This window comes from Oryzias melastigma, linkage group LG9 (assembly GCF_002922805.2).
Source record: "Oryzias melastigma strain HK-1 linkage group LG9, ASM292280v2, whole genome shotgun sequence".
Taxonomy (NCBI): Eukaryota; Metazoa; Chordata; class Actinopteri; order Beloniformes; family Adrianichthyidae; genus Oryzias; species Oryzias melastigma.
The window spans coordinates 19,804,598-19,824,172 of NC_050520.1; the positions used below are offsets into that span (position 1 = coordinate 19,804,598).

At 38.2% G+C, this 19,575-nt stretch overlaps 3 protein-coding genes across 5 annotated transcripts in view; 2 read left to right on the top strand and 1 right to left on the bottom strand.

Annotated features, from left to right (window-relative positions):
• The first annotated feature begins 672 nt into the window (after positions 1-672).
• On the top strand, positions 673-6,834 carry polk (polymerase (DNA directed) kappa). Its single transcript, XM_024275471.2, has 14 exons — positions 673-1,100; positions 1,557-1,676; positions 1,776-1,928; positions 2,078-2,209; positions 2,280-2,430; positions 2,506-2,721; positions 2,990-3,114; positions 3,296-3,462; positions 3,541-3,573; positions 3,662-3,758; positions 4,511-4,682; positions 4,811-5,731; positions 6,191-6,236; positions 6,320-6,834. The coding sequence occupies exons 1-14, from the start codon at positions 972-974 to the stop codon at positions 6,399-6,401; spliced, it is 2,544 nt and encodes an 847-aa protein (XP_024131239.1). The 5' UTR covers positions 673-971; the 3' UTR covers positions 6,402-6,834.
• Positions 6,835-7,029: 195 nt separating this feature from the next.
• Positions 7,030-13,575, top strand: ankdd1b (ankyrin repeat and death domain containing 1B). The gene is made up of 15 exons (XM_024275465.2): positions 7,030-7,980; positions 9,010-9,110; positions 9,206-9,304; positions 9,380-9,478; positions 9,560-9,664; positions 9,743-9,844; positions 9,952-10,053; positions 10,301-10,399; positions 10,542-10,640; positions 10,737-10,835; positions 10,904-11,002; positions 11,142-11,237; positions 11,506-11,707; positions 11,904-12,035; positions 12,133-13,575. The coding sequence occupies exons 1-15, from the start codon at positions 7,806-7,808 to the stop codon at positions 12,186-12,188; spliced, it is 1,665 nt and encodes a 554-aa protein (XP_024131233.1). The 5' UTR covers positions 7,030-7,805; the 3' UTR covers positions 12,189-13,575.
• poc5 (POC5 centriolar protein homolog (Chlamydomonas)) overlaps positions 12,240-19,575 on the bottom strand; it is a 26,287-nt gene continuing 18,951 nt past the window's right edge. Inside the window, exons 1-13 of one of the 3 annotated variants that reach the window (XM_024275463.1) lie at positions 19,265-19,395; positions 18,561-18,644; positions 17,716-17,839; positions 16,993-17,067; positions 16,693-16,892; positions 15,192-15,368; positions 14,944-15,048; positions 14,668-14,847; positions 14,059-14,242; positions 13,591-13,712; positions 13,214-13,315; positions 12,808-12,978; positions 12,240-12,724 (exon numbers count right to left, since the gene is read on the bottom strand). In XM_024275463.1, the coding sequence (XP_024131231.1) occupies positions 12,596-12,724; positions 12,808-12,978; positions 13,214-13,315; positions 13,591-13,712; positions 14,059-14,242; positions 14,668-14,847; positions 14,944-15,048; positions 15,192-15,368; positions 16,693-16,892; positions 16,993-17,067; positions 17,716-17,839; positions 18,561-18,644 (1,653 nt within the window). In that variant the 5' untranslated portion in view covers positions 19,265-19,395 and the 3' untranslated portion in view covers positions 12,240-12,595. Of the gene's footprint in view, positions 12,725-12,807; positions 12,979-13,213; positions 13,316-13,590; positions 13,713-14,058; positions 14,243-14,667; positions 14,848-14,943; positions 15,049-15,191; positions 15,369-16,692; positions 16,893-16,992; positions 17,068-17,715; positions 17,840-18,560; positions 18,645-19,077; positions 19,097-19,264; positions 19,396-19,575 lie in introns of those variants that run through there. The other 2 variants (XM_024275464.1, XM_024275462.2) reach the window with 2 other exon arrangements.

Genomic DNA, 19,575 nt, shown 5'->3' on the forward strand with positions numbered 1-19,575 from the left:
AACCTTTACAAACTTTACAACTAGTTATAGTATTGGGAATAAAACAAATAAAGAAAACAGCGCGAACTACTGTGTGCGTATTTATGTATTTATTGATAGGGTAATTCATTCATTCATTCATTCATTCATTCATTCATTCATTCATTCATTTTTTTAAATTAATTAATTTATTGTATGCAGTTTATTAAAAAAATAAAATCCACAAAACTTAATGAATAAAATGAAAAAGAATTACACAAAAATAAATAGATTTCTTTTATAACATTTGAGTCTGGAATGTTGAAGATTTGTTGATTTTTATTTTTTCATTTATTTGCAGAGATATTTAAACGTGTACCTGGAAAATAAAAAGAAAATTTATTTTTTTTTCGTTTGTTTTGAGAGAAATAAGCAGCAAAACATTAAGTGTCTTAAACTGATATAGCTGTTCGTACCAGCTTTCATTCTATTCTATTCTATTCTATTCTATTCTATTCTATTCTATCCTATTCTATTCTATTCATAGACTGTTTTACAGTCTATGATTCTATTCTATTCTATTCTATTCTATTCTATTCTATTCTATTCTATTCTGTTCTGTTCTATTCTATTCTATTCTATTCTATTCTATTCTATTCTATTCTATTCTATTCTTCTATTTTATTTTATTTTATTTTATTTTATAGTACTTCCGATTCACGGGATTTCTGCCTCGTCATTGGTGACGTATGCGGAAGAGCCGCCGTAAACACCGCCGTTACAATTTTCAAAATCTTTGCGGATGTGTACGGTATATATTTGATTATTGCTCCCTTTTTGCTGAAAGATAGGCATGGTTTGGCATTAACTGTTGGTTTGATTCAACTCCGAACAAGGCATAATATAAACCAGAGAAGGATTATTAGGATTGTGCCGGGAAAATTTTGAAAAGTGTCGATGTCATTGGAGAGAAGGCCAGACTATCCTAAAGTAAATTTAAGAAGCTTTTGAGGATGGATAATGAGCCTACAGCCACCAAAGATGAGGGCTTCCTCTCCAGGATGGCCCTCAATGACAACAAGGCGGGCATGGAAGGTCTCGACAGAGACAAGATCAATAGCATCATCATGGAGTCATCCAAGGTGAGTTCCCACGAAATGTACACACCTAATGTCAATAACATTGTTATAAAAATATGTGAGACACTTTATTGTGAGGTCATTTATTAAAATATGACATGCTGTGGACAAACTGAGGTGTGAAATCTCCACTAATTTGCAATGACAAGCAATCTGGAAATTCTATTATTTGCTGGAATATTGCTTTTAATAATACTTTTGAGTATTCTTTAGGAAAATTGAACATATAAACAAACTTTAAACCACTTTGAAACCTCTTGTGTTGCATTTATTTGCAATCTATTCTAATTAAATCACAATGGATCATTGTAACAAGGAGAAAACTTGTCTGGTTGCTTGAATTCTAATATCATCAATGTACTTTTTAGATTCTTGGTGTTTAATGATTATACATGAATCATCATTCTGTAAATTAGGCTTATCTGTCTATTACCCATCCATCTTGTGTTTCCATTTCAGGGATCGAAATTTTATGAAAACGAGCTGAAGAAAGATCAGCAGGTGAACCAGCGCATTGAGAAAATGATGCTCCAAAAAGCCCGCATTACACAGGCACAGCTGAAGAAGGCACAAGCACAGGTTCAAAGCTTTCAAGAAATGGCCACCGTTTCGATTATAACACTGTTTTTTAAACTTGGAATTGAAGAGGTGGTTGCATAACATTTTCAATCTTTGTAGGTTGAAAAGATGACTTTGGCGCTGGAGAGAAGTCGGGATTTAAGCCGGGTGATTGTGCATGTGGACATGGACGCTTTCTATGCTGCTGTGGAGATGAGAGACTGTCCCGAGTTGAAGACAAAACCCATGGCTGTGGGATCTATGAGTATGCTGGTGGGTTAAAAAATACTGAAAATATAAACTTAGATTATTATATACTATAGTCAAAAAATAATACCCAAATAACACCCAAAATGAATCTAAAATCCTGTGGGTGAAAGCAAAAAAAGAACAATCTTTATGTCTTTTTTTGTTTTTTGAAGTCAACATCCAACTACCATGCTAGAAAATATGGAGTTCGAGCTGCCATGCCTGGCTTCATTGCAAAGAAACTCTGCTCTGATTTAGTCATTGTTCCACCCAACTTTGATAAATACAGAGCTGTCAGCGAAGAGGTGAGAGCAAACACACATCTATTACATTAACATTTTTTCAGTTACCTGATAAATTTCTTCTCGTTTATAGATCCGGGAGATTTTTGCAGACTATGATCCTCACTTCTTACCAATGAGTCTGGATGAAGCCTATCTTGACTTCACGGAGCACTTGCAACAAAGGCAGGCCTGGCCCGAGTCCTTACGTACACATCGCTACAGCTCCAAGAGCATCACGACAGGCATGTAGATACAAAAATGAGACATTTGACTCACTCCTAGTCAAAATTAACATTGTGCAAAACCCTTTTGTGCAGCTGAAAAGGAAAATCCGACCCCTAAAGATATAGAAGCAAAGAAGGAGGAGGATCTTTCTCCAGTTCTATTTGAGGAAAGTCCAGGTTCCCCGCCTGGCTTGCACGGCTCCAAAGGTGCAAATGAGGGCTCTGAGTTGTTTGGGACATGTGTTGAGGAGGCTGTCAGAGAGATGCGCTTCCGTATTGAGCAAAAAACAACCCTAACCGCCAGTGCAGGTAAAAAAAATAAATAAATAAACACTCACAAATTTTAATTTTAATAAAATATAAATAATTATCTCTCCTGTAGTCCCACACTTCACATCAGATCAGTAAAATCCAGTATGTGCTTTCCCAGTAAAAATTTGTATAAACAAATGATAAAGAAAACAGTTCTGGTTATTTTACTTTGATTATAAGGAGTTGTTTTTTTTAAATTATTAGTGCTGTAAGCTTTTATGTTTGCTCATTTACAAATCATTCATTGAATACTTTTCATGAACAGGTATTGCTCCAAACATGATGCTTGCCAAGGTATGCAGTGACAAGAACAAGCCCAACGGACAGTACAGACTCCCCCCAACTAGAGAAGCTGTCATGGACTTCATGGAGGATCTTCCAGTTCGCAAAGTATGTATAAAACAATTAAAAAACAAACAAATCTAATTCTAATGACAGTAAATGCATACTAGGTGGTCTTACTTGTATATGAAATAAAAGCTAAATTTTAAGAATATATATTTCTGTAAACAGTGGTTTAGAAAAAAATAAATGAAAATCATTGTTTAAATATGTTTATTTGTTTCTCCAGGTGTGTGGGATTGGGAAGGTCAGTGAGAAGATGTTAAACGCTTTGGGAATCACAAAGTGTTCCCATCTCGGCCAGCAGATGGCACTGTTGTCTCTTCTGTTCTCTGAAACTTCCTGTCGGAACTTTATGGAGGTTTCTCTGGGTCTGGGTTCTACACGTATATCCAGGTAAATTACTTGTTTAATAAAAGTTTACATAAAGGATGTGTTTATGGAAAAAACAATATGCTTTCCCATTTTTTACAGACATGAGGAAAGAAAAAGCATGAGCATTGAGAGGTTTGTGTTTTCACCAGCTGTTTTTTATTTTGTAAATCAAATCTCTTATTTATTCTTTTTTTGTTGTTGTTCTGCTTGGTATTGAAAGGACATTCAAAGAACTGAGTGATGCAGAGGAGCAGTTTTCTTTATGCAGAGAGCTCTGCAAAGACCTGGCAGAGGACATGAAGAAAGAAGGTCTGAAGGTACAAAGAGAGGGCCGCTTAATGTTTAAAAAGTGAACAAATCTTGTGTCTTAAAAATGAAACAAACAAAAAAAATGCTACATTTTTATAAAAAAAACTAAGCCAAAAAAAATAAACTTTTTGAACTAAAATTGATGTTCCATTAAATAAGAAAAATTGGTTTTATTTGTTTAATCCCTTGATGCCTGAATTTATATATAAAAAAGACTAGCGTTTTTGCCTTCAAGTAGATGCTAAAAAAAAAACCCTTGGTGACATCAGTGTAACAGAAAAACTTCAGAAATGGGATCCACTTGGCCTGTGGTATTTCCCACTCGATTTTTTATTGTTGAAAAAATAGGTCTGGGCTCTTGTTTAAGGTAAGTTTGGATTAAAAGTGCTTCACTAGGCATCAAGGAGTTCCAGAATACAAAGAAAAATACACAATTTTCCAGGAATAATCCTTAAAACCAAGCTGAGTTTAATATTTGCCTTCATTTTGGAATCCACAGAATGAGGAAGCACCCCAGCCCGACCCCTGTAACTGCAGATCAGATCAGCTTCGGAAGTGTCTCCCTGGGAGATAATCACATTTTTATAAAAACTCACAAAATGCCCTCTGATAACTCTGTTCCTGATCTGAGAGATGAGACAGATTTCCATTGCTCTTCTATTTACAGCTCTCCCGCTTAGTGCTATTGATTTAAGCAGCCATACAAGACTGTTAGAGAGTGGACCTAACTGTTTTGTTTGTTTTTCTCTCTTTTGTTAAGGGTAAAACTGTTTCACTGAAGCTCAAAAATGTCAACTTTGAGGTGAAAACCAGGGCACAGACTCTACCGTGCGCCGTTGCTGCAGAGGAGGAGATATTTGCCGTTGCCAAGGATCTCCTGAAAACAGAAATAGACAATGAGGGCCCTCATCCGCTCAAACTGAGGCTCATGGGTAATTAGATTTAGCTGTACCACTGACACATCTATTAATGAAACTACTCTGGAATAAATCTGAACACGTGACAGATGTAATTGTACACATGAGATTCATTTAGAGGTTTTTCTGTGATGTGTTTGTAGGTGTTCGAATGTCGGCCTTTGTCAGCTCGGAAGATAAAGCGCCAATGCAGAAGAGCATTCTGGGCTTTCTTCAGTCAGGAAAGCCAGAGAGCAGCGGATCCTCTGAAAGGATGGGAGAACCTTCCCATAATCCCTCACAAACATCACAGCAGAATGCTACAAGAAAAGAAGAAGTTTTCCCTCATCGTAGGAAAACAGAGGAAACCCAGAACGGCGGAGAACCCCAACAGTCTTTTTTCCAACGAGCTCATGCTAAGAGGCTGCAGCTTCTCATGTCGAGTGTAAACACGCAGGATGAAGGATGTGGAGCAGAGGCCTCAGGGATTCCCTCCAAAGAAAGTGCAGCTGCACTAAACAAGAATGGAAATTTAGTTCCACCAGTGTTGGAAAATAAAGAGTTTCCTGTGGAGGACCGTCCATCCACATCTGGATATGAACCTCACTCCCAAACTCTGATTTGTCCTGTGTGCTCCAGCAAAGTGGAGACGACCGATCTGAACACCTTTAATAGACATATAGATGTGTGCCTTAATGTCGCCTCTACAAACCCAAAGAAATGCGAGCCAGAGTCTGTTCAGGAGTACCTCCAAGAATGCAGGGAGCTGAACAGACGGCAGAGTGAAGCTGACGAGGAGCAGCCCGTCTCCAGCGGAGTTTGCCCATGGGGGGGCCAACATGGCGGCCAGATTCAAAAGGTTTCCCTGACCCAAAGCGACAGCAAACCCACAACCTCGCAGCAGTGTCAAGGGAAGCGTTCTGACCTTGTTTGCCCCGTGTGTCACCTGACCCAAGAGACGGACGACCTCGCCGTCTTCAATCGCCACGTTGACCTCTGCCTGAACCAGGAGGTCCTGCACGAGCTCAAAGGACAGGCGGCATTCTCCCAGAATCCATCTGCAGTTAAAAATAGCCAAAACATAGGTAAGAGCCAGAATTCATTTCTATTTTTGTTCCTTGTTTATGCCCCTTTATCCATTCAACTCTGGTTTGAAGAAGAAGTCGGGGTGTTTTTGTTTACCTGGAAAATGCTCCGATATGTTCTCAAGCTTCTGTCTGGCCCGCTTGGCGGATTGTCCGTGGCCTTTTGACCTTGGTTTTTACTGGCATTGACATTGTGTGAGAGGTTCGTATTGATTCAGACTGACAAAAGCCATCTCATTTCACCCCGTGAAGCCTCCTTTGCCCCCCGCCTTGGAAATGGCTAAATCACCGTCCCGCCTATTTATTTCCGACAATGAACTGAAGGCTGGCTTCGCCTTAAACAAACCTGTGTCTAAAAACAGCAGTTTTTATTATTCTGTAGAGGTGCTGCAGCTGTCTTTCCTCCTATTTTTTTTTTAATACACTCTGCATCACTCTGGTGTTTGTTCCTGTTTGCAGCCAGTGGAAATCTACCAAAGCAAGTGAGCAAAGGCAAAAATAAGAGGTGAGAAATGTTATTTTAAAAAAAAAACATTTGCGATTTCAGTAGCAAACTAATCATTTCACCTTTTTTTTTTAATCCTTTAGACGAGGCTCGCCCTCCTCGCTGCCCTCTAAAAAGCTGAGGAGCCTCGGTCTTTACAACACCATCGACAAGTTCTTCAGGTGACACTCACCATGCAGAGCCCCACTTCCTGTTTGGGTGAAGTCTAGAGCCAGCTGGACACGCACTTTAAGGATGCAATGGATTAACACAAGCACTGCATGCACGGACTGACTCTAAGGCCATTCTTAAGACTTATGCAACATTAGAGATGAGAGGATTATAAAATAACGAACTAAATAATATTTATTGATAATGTCACCTTTTAAAGTCTTTTTGATTTTATGTTTTATAAAGCTAATGCTGTTTGATGAAAGTAAAGTGATTTTGAAGTTAATATTTATATCTCAAATATAAAATAATATTTTTTATTTAATAAAACAAGAGTTTTATCCTAAATAGCAGAAAGTGTGAGATTGCTTTTATCATTTAGATGTTCTGCATGTTTCCTCCTCAGCTCGATCAGCTGGGCTGAAATTGTTATGGAATTCTGCAATCAAGTTAGACAAATAGTCAAAATGTTATTCTTTAAAAAAAATCAGTAAAATTATGCTGTTTAAATTTGACCAATTTGTTTACATTTTTCTTATAATAAACCATTCTTTTTTTAAACCATCGTGTTTTTTTATTGCTTTAAATTGTGTGGTCACACAGAAGCTAGATTCACAATCCAATTTGAGGAACTGTTGGCAATTCGGGACATTTACCTAACCCAATAAATCCCTCTTTGGGGGTCACCGGGATGCTGGAGCCTATCCCAGCCAGCGTTACACTCTGCATGGATTACCAGTCGATCACAGGACAAAACACAACACATTCACATCTAGGGGAAATTTAGAGTGACCAACTGACCTACAATGCATTATTTTTTTAATGCGGGAGGACGCCTCCGCATGCACAGGGAGAACATGCAAACTCTGATTGTTTAAGTCTTGGCACTGTAGGGTACACTGCAGCCTACGTTTGCAAACAATGCTACAGAAATGGGGATATTTTATGATTATATATTTTTTGCAGATCAGAAAACAAAATCAACATTTGAATTATTACTTTTGACAACCCAGAGGCTGCACATGCTTTAATCAAAACCAACTTTCTAAGCTTTCCAGAAACCATTACAGAAAATAAGACCTTAACAAACAAGTCACACTTCACACGTCGCTTCAGTTTTCTCTGTAAATTCTACAAAATAAAGAAGTCACCCAAAAGTTCTCATGTTTGATTTCTGTGAGTGGCTAATAAACCATAAAGTGCACCTCCTGTATCATACAAAGGTGAAGTGCGTCATGTTACATATACTTTGTGCTTCCAGTTACCCTTAAAGGGGCGTGAGCTGGTAGAGCAAACATGAATCAGCCTCACAATGTTAAGTAAGGCTTGCCTGCTGTTTGGCAGCCAGGCTGATGTGAAACTGGACCAAGAAAAGCGTGACTTTGTTGATCTGAGATCCTTTTTCTATTGAGATTCCCAATGGAAAAAAGAGCTTCGTCTTTAAGGACCATGATCAAGGAGCGGTTCTCCAAGAAGGGAACTCTCGACCCTCGAAAGTGGATGGAGCAGGAGAATGTCAGCGAGTTGGATGACCTCACACCCGCCAAGTCTTCAGACAGCGAGATGGACAGCGGCTTCAACGACGAGGAGATGTGTAAGTGTGTAGCTACACGAAAAGGGGGTAAAATTGTTCTTTTTTTACAACAGGATGTAAATGTATGTTAAAAAAAATACGGAAAAACCAAATTATAATAAAAAAAACATTTTGTAACATCCTCAGGAAGGAATTTTGATGTTTGTAAATGTGACGCATCTTTGAGGTTTGCAATTAACCAGTCTTTTCTCTTAATAAATGTTTTGCATGAATCCATCATTTGCCTGAATGAGGAGTTTTGACCAAACTTTTGGGTTCTGATGGACTTAAAAACATGTAATCTACAAAAATTAAAATTTCCAAATCACATTAAATTTTAACTATCTGTTTGTTTATCTGCTTTGCACACCAAAGGCATAAGATAATACATACTTCATTATCTTTTGCTTGTATTTATATGTTGAACTAAATGAGGAATGAATGAAAATCTGCTTTTGTTGTTGCCAAGCTACTAAAAGGCAATTTTTTTATGCTAAAAATATCTTTACAGCATGTTCAAGAAGACATTCATGCATTTTCCTTTTTTAAGCATTGCTAACTTTTACAATTTAAATATAAAATTAGATTATAAGTTTAACACACCTGTTGATAATCCATACACAAACAGAATTTGCAGCATGTGACGTCTATCATTTCAAGTAAAACAATAAATGTTTTCTTAGCTTTTCCACAAACTGCTTTTGCTGTTTGTTTAGCTGCTGCAGAATAAATAGAGTCACTGTGAGTGCTGTCATGCTTGATCTGAGGTTGTGCATACCTTTATTTCAAGACATAAAAAGTACCAGATCTTTTATTTTCTCTAGACTTTTGCGTCCATTGAACCAAAGGAAGGTGTTCTTTTCATTTTAGGGACTATTTATATACAGTATCCTCTGCTTGGGCGTTTGTGGGCGGGAAGCTTATGTCCCCCTTTGTTGCCGTTCAGATTTTCTACATTCTTTTGTTGTGTTTTAGGCTCTGCGACGTAAATGAAAAATACTTGAAAGTTATTGAGCATCCATTTGTAAAGGCCTCTGGTCTATTGTGCAGTGCTGGAGGCAGAGAAGCAGTTTATAGAAGCAGCCAAGAGAAATGACGTGGAGTCCATGAAGGTTCTTGGAAAAGGTCTGAATGCCAATGCAAAGAATGTGGTGGGTCTGACTTCACACACTTTCTGCATCATAGGATATTGAGGGAAGGGTTTTTGAAAAGCTTTCACGTACGACTAATAGTTTTCTTGCATCAGCACGACAGAACTGCCCTGCACTTTGCAGCAGCCGGCAGGAAGAGCGAAGCGGTTCAGTATCTTCTACAGCGGCGGGTTAAGGTGGATCAGAAGGATAAGGTGAGGAGAAATGTTTAAACCATACCAATATTTATATATATTTTCTTAACTGAACAGCTGATTTTGGTTTGACAGTATGGCATGACACCCATTCATCTAGCTTCCTGGTTTGGCAGTTTGGAGATCCTGAAATTGTTAGTTCAGGCTGGGGCTGAACGAAAAATAGAGAATGAGGTAAAACTATGTATATTTTTTGACCTCAATTAATAAAAAGTTTGATTAAAAATAATCTTGACACGCATTTCCCCACCTCAGGAAGGACTGAACATCATGCACTGTGCTGCCATCAACAACCACACTGACATTTTGGAGTATATCGTCAATGACCTGCAGATGAAAGACCTGGATAAAGACGATCAGGTGTCTGTTGAGTACTAAACATTCATAAATGTTATTAGTGCATGCAGTGCTAACTCCACCTCTGGTCATCTCCTTCAGTCAGGACGTCGTCCTTTCGCGTTAGCGGCAGAGCACGGCTGCGTCGACATGTTACAGATACTAATGGAGCCCTACAACATGGCCACTATGAAGCCCAACAAGGTGTGTTTCTTTTTTTTAGGAGGCCTTTATTTCTACATATTCTTGAGTTTGCACGTCACATCTGCAAAGAAAAAAAGTCAAACAGTTTCCTCCCTCCCTTCTGCCAGAGAGGGGACACGCCTCTGCACTTGGCTGCCAGGAACGGCCACTTGGAGGCCGTCCAGCTTCTACTGCAGAGCTTTGATGATACTCGGGATGAAGTCAATATGGTATCAGTGCAAACATTGTCTGTATCAGTTTTGGTGTGCTGATCCACAAGGGAATACCAAAGAAGCAACAAACATGCTATTTCACACATTTTTTGGCACTATATTAGAGTCAATCATTTATAAATGTTTGGTATAACTGTTCGCTAAAATAAATAATATAAACATATTTTTATAGATTTTTTTTTTAAATCCTTTGTTGGCTTTGAGTAAAAACAGAAACCCAATTAATAAATGGTCTATATTGCAGGACGGCGAGACAGCTTTGTACCAGGCAGCACACAACGGCCAGGAACAGTGTGTTCTGGCTCTGCTGGAGGGGGGCTGTGACCCCAACATCATCACAGCGGTACAAGACAACACACTGACTCACGGAGTTGAATCTATGCCTCACTGCCCTGCTATTATTGTTAATGTTCTACGATATGTTGCAAGTCAAACCTTAGGTCAACAGTCGAGTATGTGACAAAATGAAATTGTGTTTTCTGAAGGCCAAATGTAACGCTCTTCACCCCGTCTCTGAAAGAGGAGATGCCTCTCTAGTTCAGCTCCTCTTGCAGTACAACACAAATGCTGATGTTCAAAATCAGGTGAGAAAACACCCACACTCTATTCCTCACTTGCAGCCATTTCCTTGTTGCTGTTCCTGTAACTTGTGTAACAACAGTGGTTTTGTTTGCTCTCAGCACCTGGAGGCTCCGCTTCACCTGGCGGTGAGGAACAGTCGCATTCCTGTGATCCATTCTCTCCTTGCAGCCGGATGCAACATCAACCTCGCTGATAAGGTTGGGAGCAGCTCGGTAACAAAGCAAACATGAAACCGCTAAAATGACCCCGTCCTGTTCTCCGACAGAGGTCGCAGACCGCCATGCATTTTGCTGCCGAACTTGCCCAAATTGAACTTGTGGAGATGCTTCTTAAAGCGAGAGTTGATCTGGCGCTCCAGGACAAAGTAAGGAGTCTGCAGAAATATAGAAAATCCAAAGGCCGGACATTTATTTGATTAATTCCTGATGCAAGGCCTGTGTAATATGTTTAATAGATAATAAAAGTCATTTGAAATGATGTTTTTTCATTTGGATCTTGAGCAGCAGGGTAAGACAGCTCTGGGTGTTGCAGCCAGAGCAAACGAAGTGATTATTGTGGACATGATTATCAAAGCGGAGAGATACTACACCTGGAGAAAGGTGAGAGTCAAATTAACTGTGCATTTCATCATATTTATTGTTATCATCAACTAATTATTATATTTATTACAAATGTCTCCTCGTTGTGTCAGTTGCATAAATCATCAATAATACCCATGATTCATCAGCATTATTGGTTTTAGTAATGTTTAACTCTTCCATTCATATTGTTAATCATGCGCTCTGGTGTCGTGCCAATATTTTCTAACCATTCTCAGTGGCTGGTGGCCTTTATCAGTCTTCTGACATGATTTAATTGCCCTTTTAGGCCCATCCGGAACCTAATGAAAGTGTTCACAGCGTGTATCCGCTAACATTTAAACTTGACCACCGCTATGAGACCAGGCATCTCCGCTCAATGGCCTGGCGCCTTGCCTATCAGCTCCTGAAAGCAGGAGACTGGAAGAGACTGGCGGAACACTGGAACTTCACCAAGGAGCAAGTGTCTGCTATTGAGGAGCAGTGGACAGGTGCTGGCAATCCCTTTTTTTTTGTTTTAAATATGAATTCAGAAACTCAATGTCTCCAAATTGTGGCACTTTACAATCATCGAGGGAAAGTTTGATTATTTCAAGTGTTCCAATATTTTGAAGAGAGTGCTTAAATTGAATCTTTTAGCCTTTTTGTTTCCAGTTTCTGACTGTGCAGATTGATGCTTGTTCACAGGTCAGCACAGCTATAAGGAGCATGGCCACAGGATGCTGCTGATCTGGTTCCACGGGGAGGAGCTGGCTCAGAGGAATCCGGCTAAAGAACTGTACCAGGACCTGATCACCACTGGGAACAGGAAAGCTGCAGGTGGGCCCAGTTAACCTGTTTCAAAAAAGGAATGCGACTACAACGACTGTAATGTGCTGTAACGTCTCTGTTGCTTTTGTGTTTCTTTATTTTCCAGATAAGATTCGAGAGGAGGTGGAACACAGAGGCAGCAAAAGCTGCAGCGTCTCATGAGAAATTGAATGGAAATGTTGGACTTTTATAATAACTGAAGAACACACAGTCTGAAGCAAAAACTGTTTATTTTAAAATACTGTCAAATTTGTTATAACATGGCTTTTGTTTAGTTAAGGTAAAAAGAAATCTTTGAGGGGGCGATAGCTGCCACACGAGAGATTAAAATACCTTCATCTTTGCATAATTACTGGTAAAATTATCCCAGAAAAATATTTACATTTTATTGTTTAAATAGTATCTAGAGGTAGCATCTAGGCAATAAAAAAAATAACAAATATCAAAGTCCTTCACATAAAAAAAATATTAGAGGGAAAATATGTGGCAAAATTTAGATTAAATTAATTTAACACATTTTTTTTGCATAGAAAGCTGAAATCTTAAATTGAGTCTATTTGAGATTGTGATCATTCAACTACTTTGATGGAGTGGACGTGGCACGTTTGTGTTCGGGACGACCCTCTGCCGGTAGTGGGGGCGTGGCTCTGCTGAGACGAGCGCGGAAACTTAGCAGCTGTAGCTTGTCCAATAGTGAGCTGAAGAAAAAAAAAACAAGGGAAACTTTTTTGAGCTTCAATGAACTGAATTGTCAAATTATGAAACAGAGTCTAGTAGTAACCTGTGAAATGGGATGGTGACGTTCAATTATGACGGAGCTCATCGGTGGAGCGACTCCCATCACCTGTAGGTTGGCCCGTGGCGTCTTACCAACATCTGCCCGCGCACTGATCCGAGCCGTGACCGTCTTTACAGGCTTTTGCTGACTCGATGTGACAATACGACCACTAACCTGCCACAAAAACATTCAATGTATACAGTAAATGCAATTCTAGATTTTTTTTCTATGTCCTCTCTGGAGGGGCTGTTTATGATTAAAACAAGACTTGTGGTTCAGCTTCAATTATTTGGGACAAAAATTATTTTTTTTCCCAAAAAAAAAAACAAAAAAAGTAACATACTTTTGACAGTAAAGTTGGCATGCGTGCTTGTATTGCAAAATGTAAATTCACATCAGCAAAGCAAACCTGTTTATGAGAGCTGGAAACGCCCCCATGCGGGACTGAGCTGTGCACAACAGTGGTGGGAGGGAGCACTTCTTCCTGGGACATAGGAGCTCTAGAACCCAACTAAGGAAAAAGGGAACATAGGAAATATAAAAAAAATAATAAAAATAAATTCCCTTGTTTGAATCATATTTTAAACGCTAAAAACACTTGTTTTTGTGGCAACTCTCCTAAAAAAAAAAAATGGTTATAAAAACTAAAATGCAAAGTCAAACTACATTTACTCAGCATACAGACAATGTTAAGTAAGATATTTTATGTACGTTTTTAAGATAAAATAAATAACATGATGACAAAAGTGTGTAATAAATGTTTTCATGAAATTCTCAGAGCCTCACCATGTCATCGGTTTCACTTTGGGGGGGCTCTGGGTGGTCAAAATGGAGCGGACTGAACCTTGAAGAGGTGGTGGGATATGGCTGAAAATGAGTCAGTGTTGGTCCCGATTCATGGAGAGAATCTACAGAAAACAAAACAAAATAAAAAAATTCACACACCTAAACAAATTACAAATGTATCAAATCAGTACGCACAAGTGAAATTAATCAATAATATATATTTCTAAATTCAAATATTAGATTTTGGGCTTAATCTTTGTACTGAACTCCTACTCCATGTCAAACAACATTTTAAGATCATTTATTTTAATTCATAATTTATGTAAAAAATGTCCTTTGTTGTTTTTATCATTTTCTATGTATTGTTCAAAATAAAGGACTAATAAACTAACTGTATTAACTATCAGAACAGCAGTAATGAACATGGAGGTGGTGTAGGATCACTAGTTCTGAGTCTTTTCTACAAACCGTGCTGTTCTTGTGTCTGGGGCTGCTCAGGCCGTCCTTCTGTTGAGTGAAACATGCTCAGAGCCTCCATGTTCAGTGCACAGACACCGCGCATGAAGGCTTTTTTCATGGAGTCTTCATACTGCTCTCGCTCTTGCCGAAGTCTGCAGATCTCTGCCTGAGCCTTCTCTATTGTCTCACAGTGCTGAGGACACACAAAACAAAGGAGAAACCAATACATGCATTTAGGAGTTGTGGGGCGGCTGTGGTGCAGTGATGGGGCGGTCGACCTCTGATTGAAAGATTGCAGGTTTATGCAAGTATACAGCATTTACCATAAAAAACTGCAACCAAATTTAAACATACTTTACTTCTTTTTATATGGAATTAACAAAATGAAGTTGTAGTACCACCACCACATTTAATGAAAAAAATATGTGGACAAAACAAAATATTAAGAACTTGAATATAAGGTTTCGTCAACTAAAATGGTAAAAACTTTTCTTTGAGTTCTCCCACTAAAATATCCCAATAGAGCAGGATCAAAAGTTTATTTAGCAAACGTTTTCCTAAACTCAGGCTGCTTGTTAATGTCAGATACATACCGTATCTGACATTTTGCTTATTTACCTCTGCTAGCTTGGCCTCATATTCACTGGATAAGCGGGAGCAGACCTCTTCAGCCCTTGACCTGCATGCTCGCTCCACCCTGACCTTCCAGTGTTTCTCGATTAAAGAGTGCCAGGCAAACCACACTTTCTTCTTTAATTTCAAGCTGTGGTGCTGCTGTGCCATCTGAAGAGCATATGCCTGACAAAGAACATGACAGTAAAATAACAGAACTTTGAGTCTTCATTTTTAAAAAAATGACCAGGGAACAAAAGTTATTAGGACAGGTCAGTGTACCTCTTCTTTGGCCTCAGTGTGCTTAATTCTCCAATGGGTGAGGGCCTTCATCTTTTCTAGCTTTTCCTTTTGTTTGTCCAACACTTGACTGAGGTTCACAATCACCTGCAGAAGAATTACACATTTACATCACATAAGAAAGGAGACGAGATGCTTCCCACTCTGATAAAAATGGTGTTTTTGCATATTCTTGTTCCATTTTTCTGATGAGAAGATAAGCTGGAGAAGTATCAGAGTAAAACACATACCTCGTCTTTCCTCTGGTTGGACGTCTCGTAGGTGTGTAGCAGTTCCTTCAGACTGGCCATCTCTGATTTGAGGCCAGCTGTTTGTGCTGCATGTCTTTCCCTCTCCTTCATCATCTCCAACTTGTGTCGCTCCATGAAAGCGAACTTCCACTTCTGTAGCTCAGTCAACACATTCGTCTAATTGGGTGAGAGAGGGTGAAGACAATCACATTTAGTGTTTAAATTCCCATTTTAGCAATCAGAGATGCAAACATATAAAGCATTTGTTTAGAAAATAGGTGGAATTTTTGAAAATTGACAGAACATGCTAACATGGTACTGCAGGTTAGCTCTCCGTTTATGCTTTTACGTATTTGGTAGTCTCCACTTCTTCCAGTTCAAACTCTGCTCAACTATCAGCACCAATTAGCAGCTGACTTGCTTGTTATATGCTCCCCCTTAAAAAGCTGTACAAGACCAGAAGAAAAGGGCAAGATGGACAACCACACTGGGTCACCCATCTCTCTCTGAATCCCTCCCCTGAGAGTTGGACATCTAACTGAAAGGTCACTACATTCCAGACAAAAAGAGATGTCATCAAAGTATTAAGATCAAAAGCTCCTTTCTAAAGCTCTGACCTGGCATTCAGAACCATTTAAGAGTAACGGTTCTAAAACATGGATGTAGAAATATTTATTGCTATCTCAAAAATCCAGCCTAACAAAATGTTCAATTATTAACCGTAATCACATTTCAGGCAGAAATAAATTAAATTTTGAAAGAGCAAGTCTACAACTGCTTTAGTAGGTATTAATGATAGTTTTTAGATGTGTTTAAGCTATGTAATGTTATACCTAGACTCTTAAATAGACAAAATTAACAAAAAAGTAATATTGATCCAATAATTTAGCTTGAAAGAATAACAATTAGAGTAATAAGTTGGTTTTCATGGATCTAAAAATGCACTATTAAAATATCCAATAAATGAAATGCATGGATATTGTGCTGGTAAGCATGTTGGAAGTTTTCTGTGAGTGAGAGTGCAGTTATTTTTTAAAGGAAGAGAAGTACATTAAAATTTAAGAGGTATTTTTATGTTTGAATCATGCAGAACAATAACTAATAATATAAAATTGAGATGTTCTTCTTTTTTTGAAACATTTTGAAATAGTTTAGATAAAGATTTTAAATCAGTTAATACAGTAAAAAATTAGGTCACTTTTAAAATAAATAGTCTATGAAATTCATTACTTAATAGTAAACGTATGTATATATTTGTGTATGTGTATATATAAATATTCATTTCATTAAGTATTTTAATTTTATGTTTGTGGAATATTTGTCAACTTGATGCCAAGTTTTGCTTCTGTGTAACTTATATCCTTGGTATTTTTGGATGGACTTTGATAAGCATGATGCTTCAGTTAAGTTGTTATTGGTTAATGTTGATTATTGTGTAAAAGTAGTAAAATTTTAAGAACCAAATAACCTTCAAACTTTAAGGTAAAAAAAAATGTTTTACCTTCAAATTGTTGCTCCAGGTGTCCAGAATGTTCTCCATCTTGCTCATGTTCTCTTGTGTAATAAAGATCTCTGTCATTGTAAACCCGTGGAGGTCTGGGCTACTGGACCTGGAACCCTCAGATGGTGCATGGACTTGGTCCGAGCGAGTGTCCGAGACCCCCGATGCTCTGTCAGGAGACTGGGCAGCCATTCTTTCACCTTATGTGTAAACAACGCCAAAAAAAGGCAAAGGCAATCATATGTTCAGTGTATTGCTTACTTTTTAATTCAGAAATTCTTGAGTGTGTGGAGGATTCACCTATCATGGGGGACGCCTGTGATGACCTCACACTCCTGCTGGAATACCTCCCATCTTTAGCTTCTGTTGCAAGATCTAGTGGAACATACAGTAGCTCCAGCATTTCACTTACAGAAGAAGGTTATAAATAGATGTCATGCAATGTTAATGAAAAAACATTCCGAAATTAAAATACGGGTTTTACAAAAGTGCAGAGTTCAAGCCAAAAGAAGGAAGGTTAAAAACACAAAGTGATGAGGAGAGTACTGAATAACATGAGCTTGGCTTCTCGTCCGAAAATGCATTTATGTGAGCATCCTAATTAAATTCTGCAGAGGGAAGGAGTAAAAGCCTGTACTCTGCAGAGCAGTGTGGGCAGAGCTCCAGGAGATCATTACCAATCAGCTTGTCTGCTCTCTCCATCCCTGTGTGAGGCTCCATGACAGTTAAAGTACTAAACCACCACTAAGAGCTGCACTGGAGGGGGGTGGAGCTGATGGACTGTTTAAGACGTGGGGATCGCACAGAAAAACCAATACGAGATGCAGTTTGACAGACTGATATAAAGATCCTTACTGGCTTACATACTTAAAAAAGAGAAATTGGAAGGCTTGGCTACAAGTTTTTCCCACGTTTTGATGGTAAATCCTTCTTGACAGATGATCAAGCAGAAGCACTTCTTTTGAGAGTACTCTTTCAGTTAAGTTGCCTAAATATATGTTTATCGATATCTCCTGAAAGTACCTGTGAGATGCTGCGACTTTGCATCTTCTCTGCTCTGGAAAATCGGGTTTCTTCGATGAGCACTGGCAACAGCTTCAGCCTTCGGAGTGACAACAGCATAACGGAGAAGTTCCTCATACTCATCCTGTTGTTCAGACAGAAATACACACACAGGAATGTTAGCCTGCAATTTCAATGTGATAAAATAAAGAACAATCTTTCAGATTTAACATTATAGGCTGTCATGTTTGTTCTTCCACTTTCTTTATTACATTTTTTAATGTAATAGCTTCACACTTATCTTTTTTCCTAATATACTAATACTGTGTTGCATTTCAAACATTTGATTAACAGACAATATGTTTCAAATTCACCGTTCAAAAATCTAAACTTTAAAAACAAGAGAATAAGAGTAAAATACTGCACTGGATTTATTTCAATGACTCATTTTTGTAAAAATATTTGCTAGGAACCATAAACCAAAATATTCATCAGGAATTATTTGTTTTCAGAATTTAGCAAATGCACCTTAAAAATATATATATTTTTTTCTGTTTTGCATTCAAAGCCAATAATTTACATTTTATTATGGGAATCAATAAAAATTAGAAAGAAAATCCAGTTTTCTTCTGGCAATGTAAAAAAAATAAATACATAACAAACACAAACAAAAACGTATAAATAAACACTTGCAAGACTACAGCCTGAAGTGTTTGGAACATGGGAGTTCACCAACTTAAAGGGTTTTGGCACGAAAATGAGCAATTTTGTGTATGTATGAACTACTCATTTGTAGGTACGATTCAAATTATATATGCAATCTTAACAAGACAATGTGGGACTTTAGTTAGATGCCTTTCAATCACCTGAAGCTCTGAGGACACAGAGCTGCCCCGGTCTGAGTCTTTGGGTAAAACAGGACTGGCTGGATCCTCTTCATCTGAAGACATCTGCCAGCAAAAATGCAACAGAAAGAACAAAAACCATCAGTGAAAAGACTGGTATTAATTTATTATAGCAGAATAAGCAAATTAAATCACTATTCTTCTTATGCAAACTGTGATAAATAATGTTGACTTTATAATAAAAAATGCTTAGCCTGTTAAGACTTGGCGTCACCATCCGTAGTTTGGGTTAAATTGCCATAAAAGTTAATTCAGTTTAACTGGGCCCCTGTGCCTCTGTGTGTAGAGGTGCTAGCTCAAATATTAGCTCGGGTCTTAAGATGTTAAATAAGATGTTTTCGAACATCGGCGCTAATCCCAAATCCAGGGTGCCTAAAATACAAACGAGTTTAAAAAGTGGATAAACTGACCTACTTATTTAAGAAATTAATTTTATGATGTATGTACAGTAAAATAGTATTTTTGCAGCTCACTTAACTCATTTGACCTTTCAGTGCCCAGATTTAACTGACCTAACAAACCTTGACATAGCTAAAGCATCAAAACAACTGTGTTAAGCTAACTCAACAGTGCGGTACACAGGACCGGAGGACGATATATACCAGATATAAAACATAATAAAATTCTTTAACATTTCCTGTACAGACGAAATATGCAGGACTTACAGTTTACTAACACTTTGTAAAAAAAAATCCAATTAATAGCTCCTCGTTTTCACGTTAGCAGCCAGTATGAAAGTGCTTGCTTAGCCGTTTGAAATTGACTGACTCTCAAAGAAGGTGCTTTGTGATTGGTTTATACTGCCCACTCATCTTATAAAGTCGTTAATGATTGGTCCAACTGTTTCCATGGCAGCTGAACTTTTAAAAAGACGCTTGTTCCTGACATCTGTGGACTTAATCATCACTCGTCCCTCAGCTTTATCTGAATGAACTCTTTTAGATACATAGCTGTAGAAGCTAATCTTTCTTTGATA

Coding starts and splice junctions, on each gene's coding strand:
- polk (XM_024275471.2), top strand. CDS start 972: ATGGATAATGAGCCTACAGCCACCAAAGATGAGGGCTTCCTCTCCAGG. Junction 2,210..2,279: donor ACAGAGCTGTCAGCGAAGAG/GTGAGAGCAAAC, acceptor TCTCGTTTATAG/ATCCGGGAGATTTTTGCAGA. Junction 6,237..6,319: donor AGCAAAGGCAAAAATAAGAG/GTGAGAAATGTT, acceptor TTAATCCTTTAG/ACGAGGCTCGCCCTCCTCGC.
- ankdd1b (XM_024275465.2), top strand. CDS start 7,806: ATGGAAAAAAGAGCTTCGTCTTTAAGGACCATGATCAAGGAGCGGTTC. Junction 9,479..9,559: donor AACGAAAAATAGAGAATGAG/GTAAAACTATGT, acceptor TCCCCACCTCAG/GAAGGACTGAACATCATGCA. Junction 11,003..11,141: donor ATCTGGCGCTCCAGGACAAA/GTAAGGAGTCTG, acceptor GATCTTGAGCAG/CAGGGTAAGACAGCTCTGGG.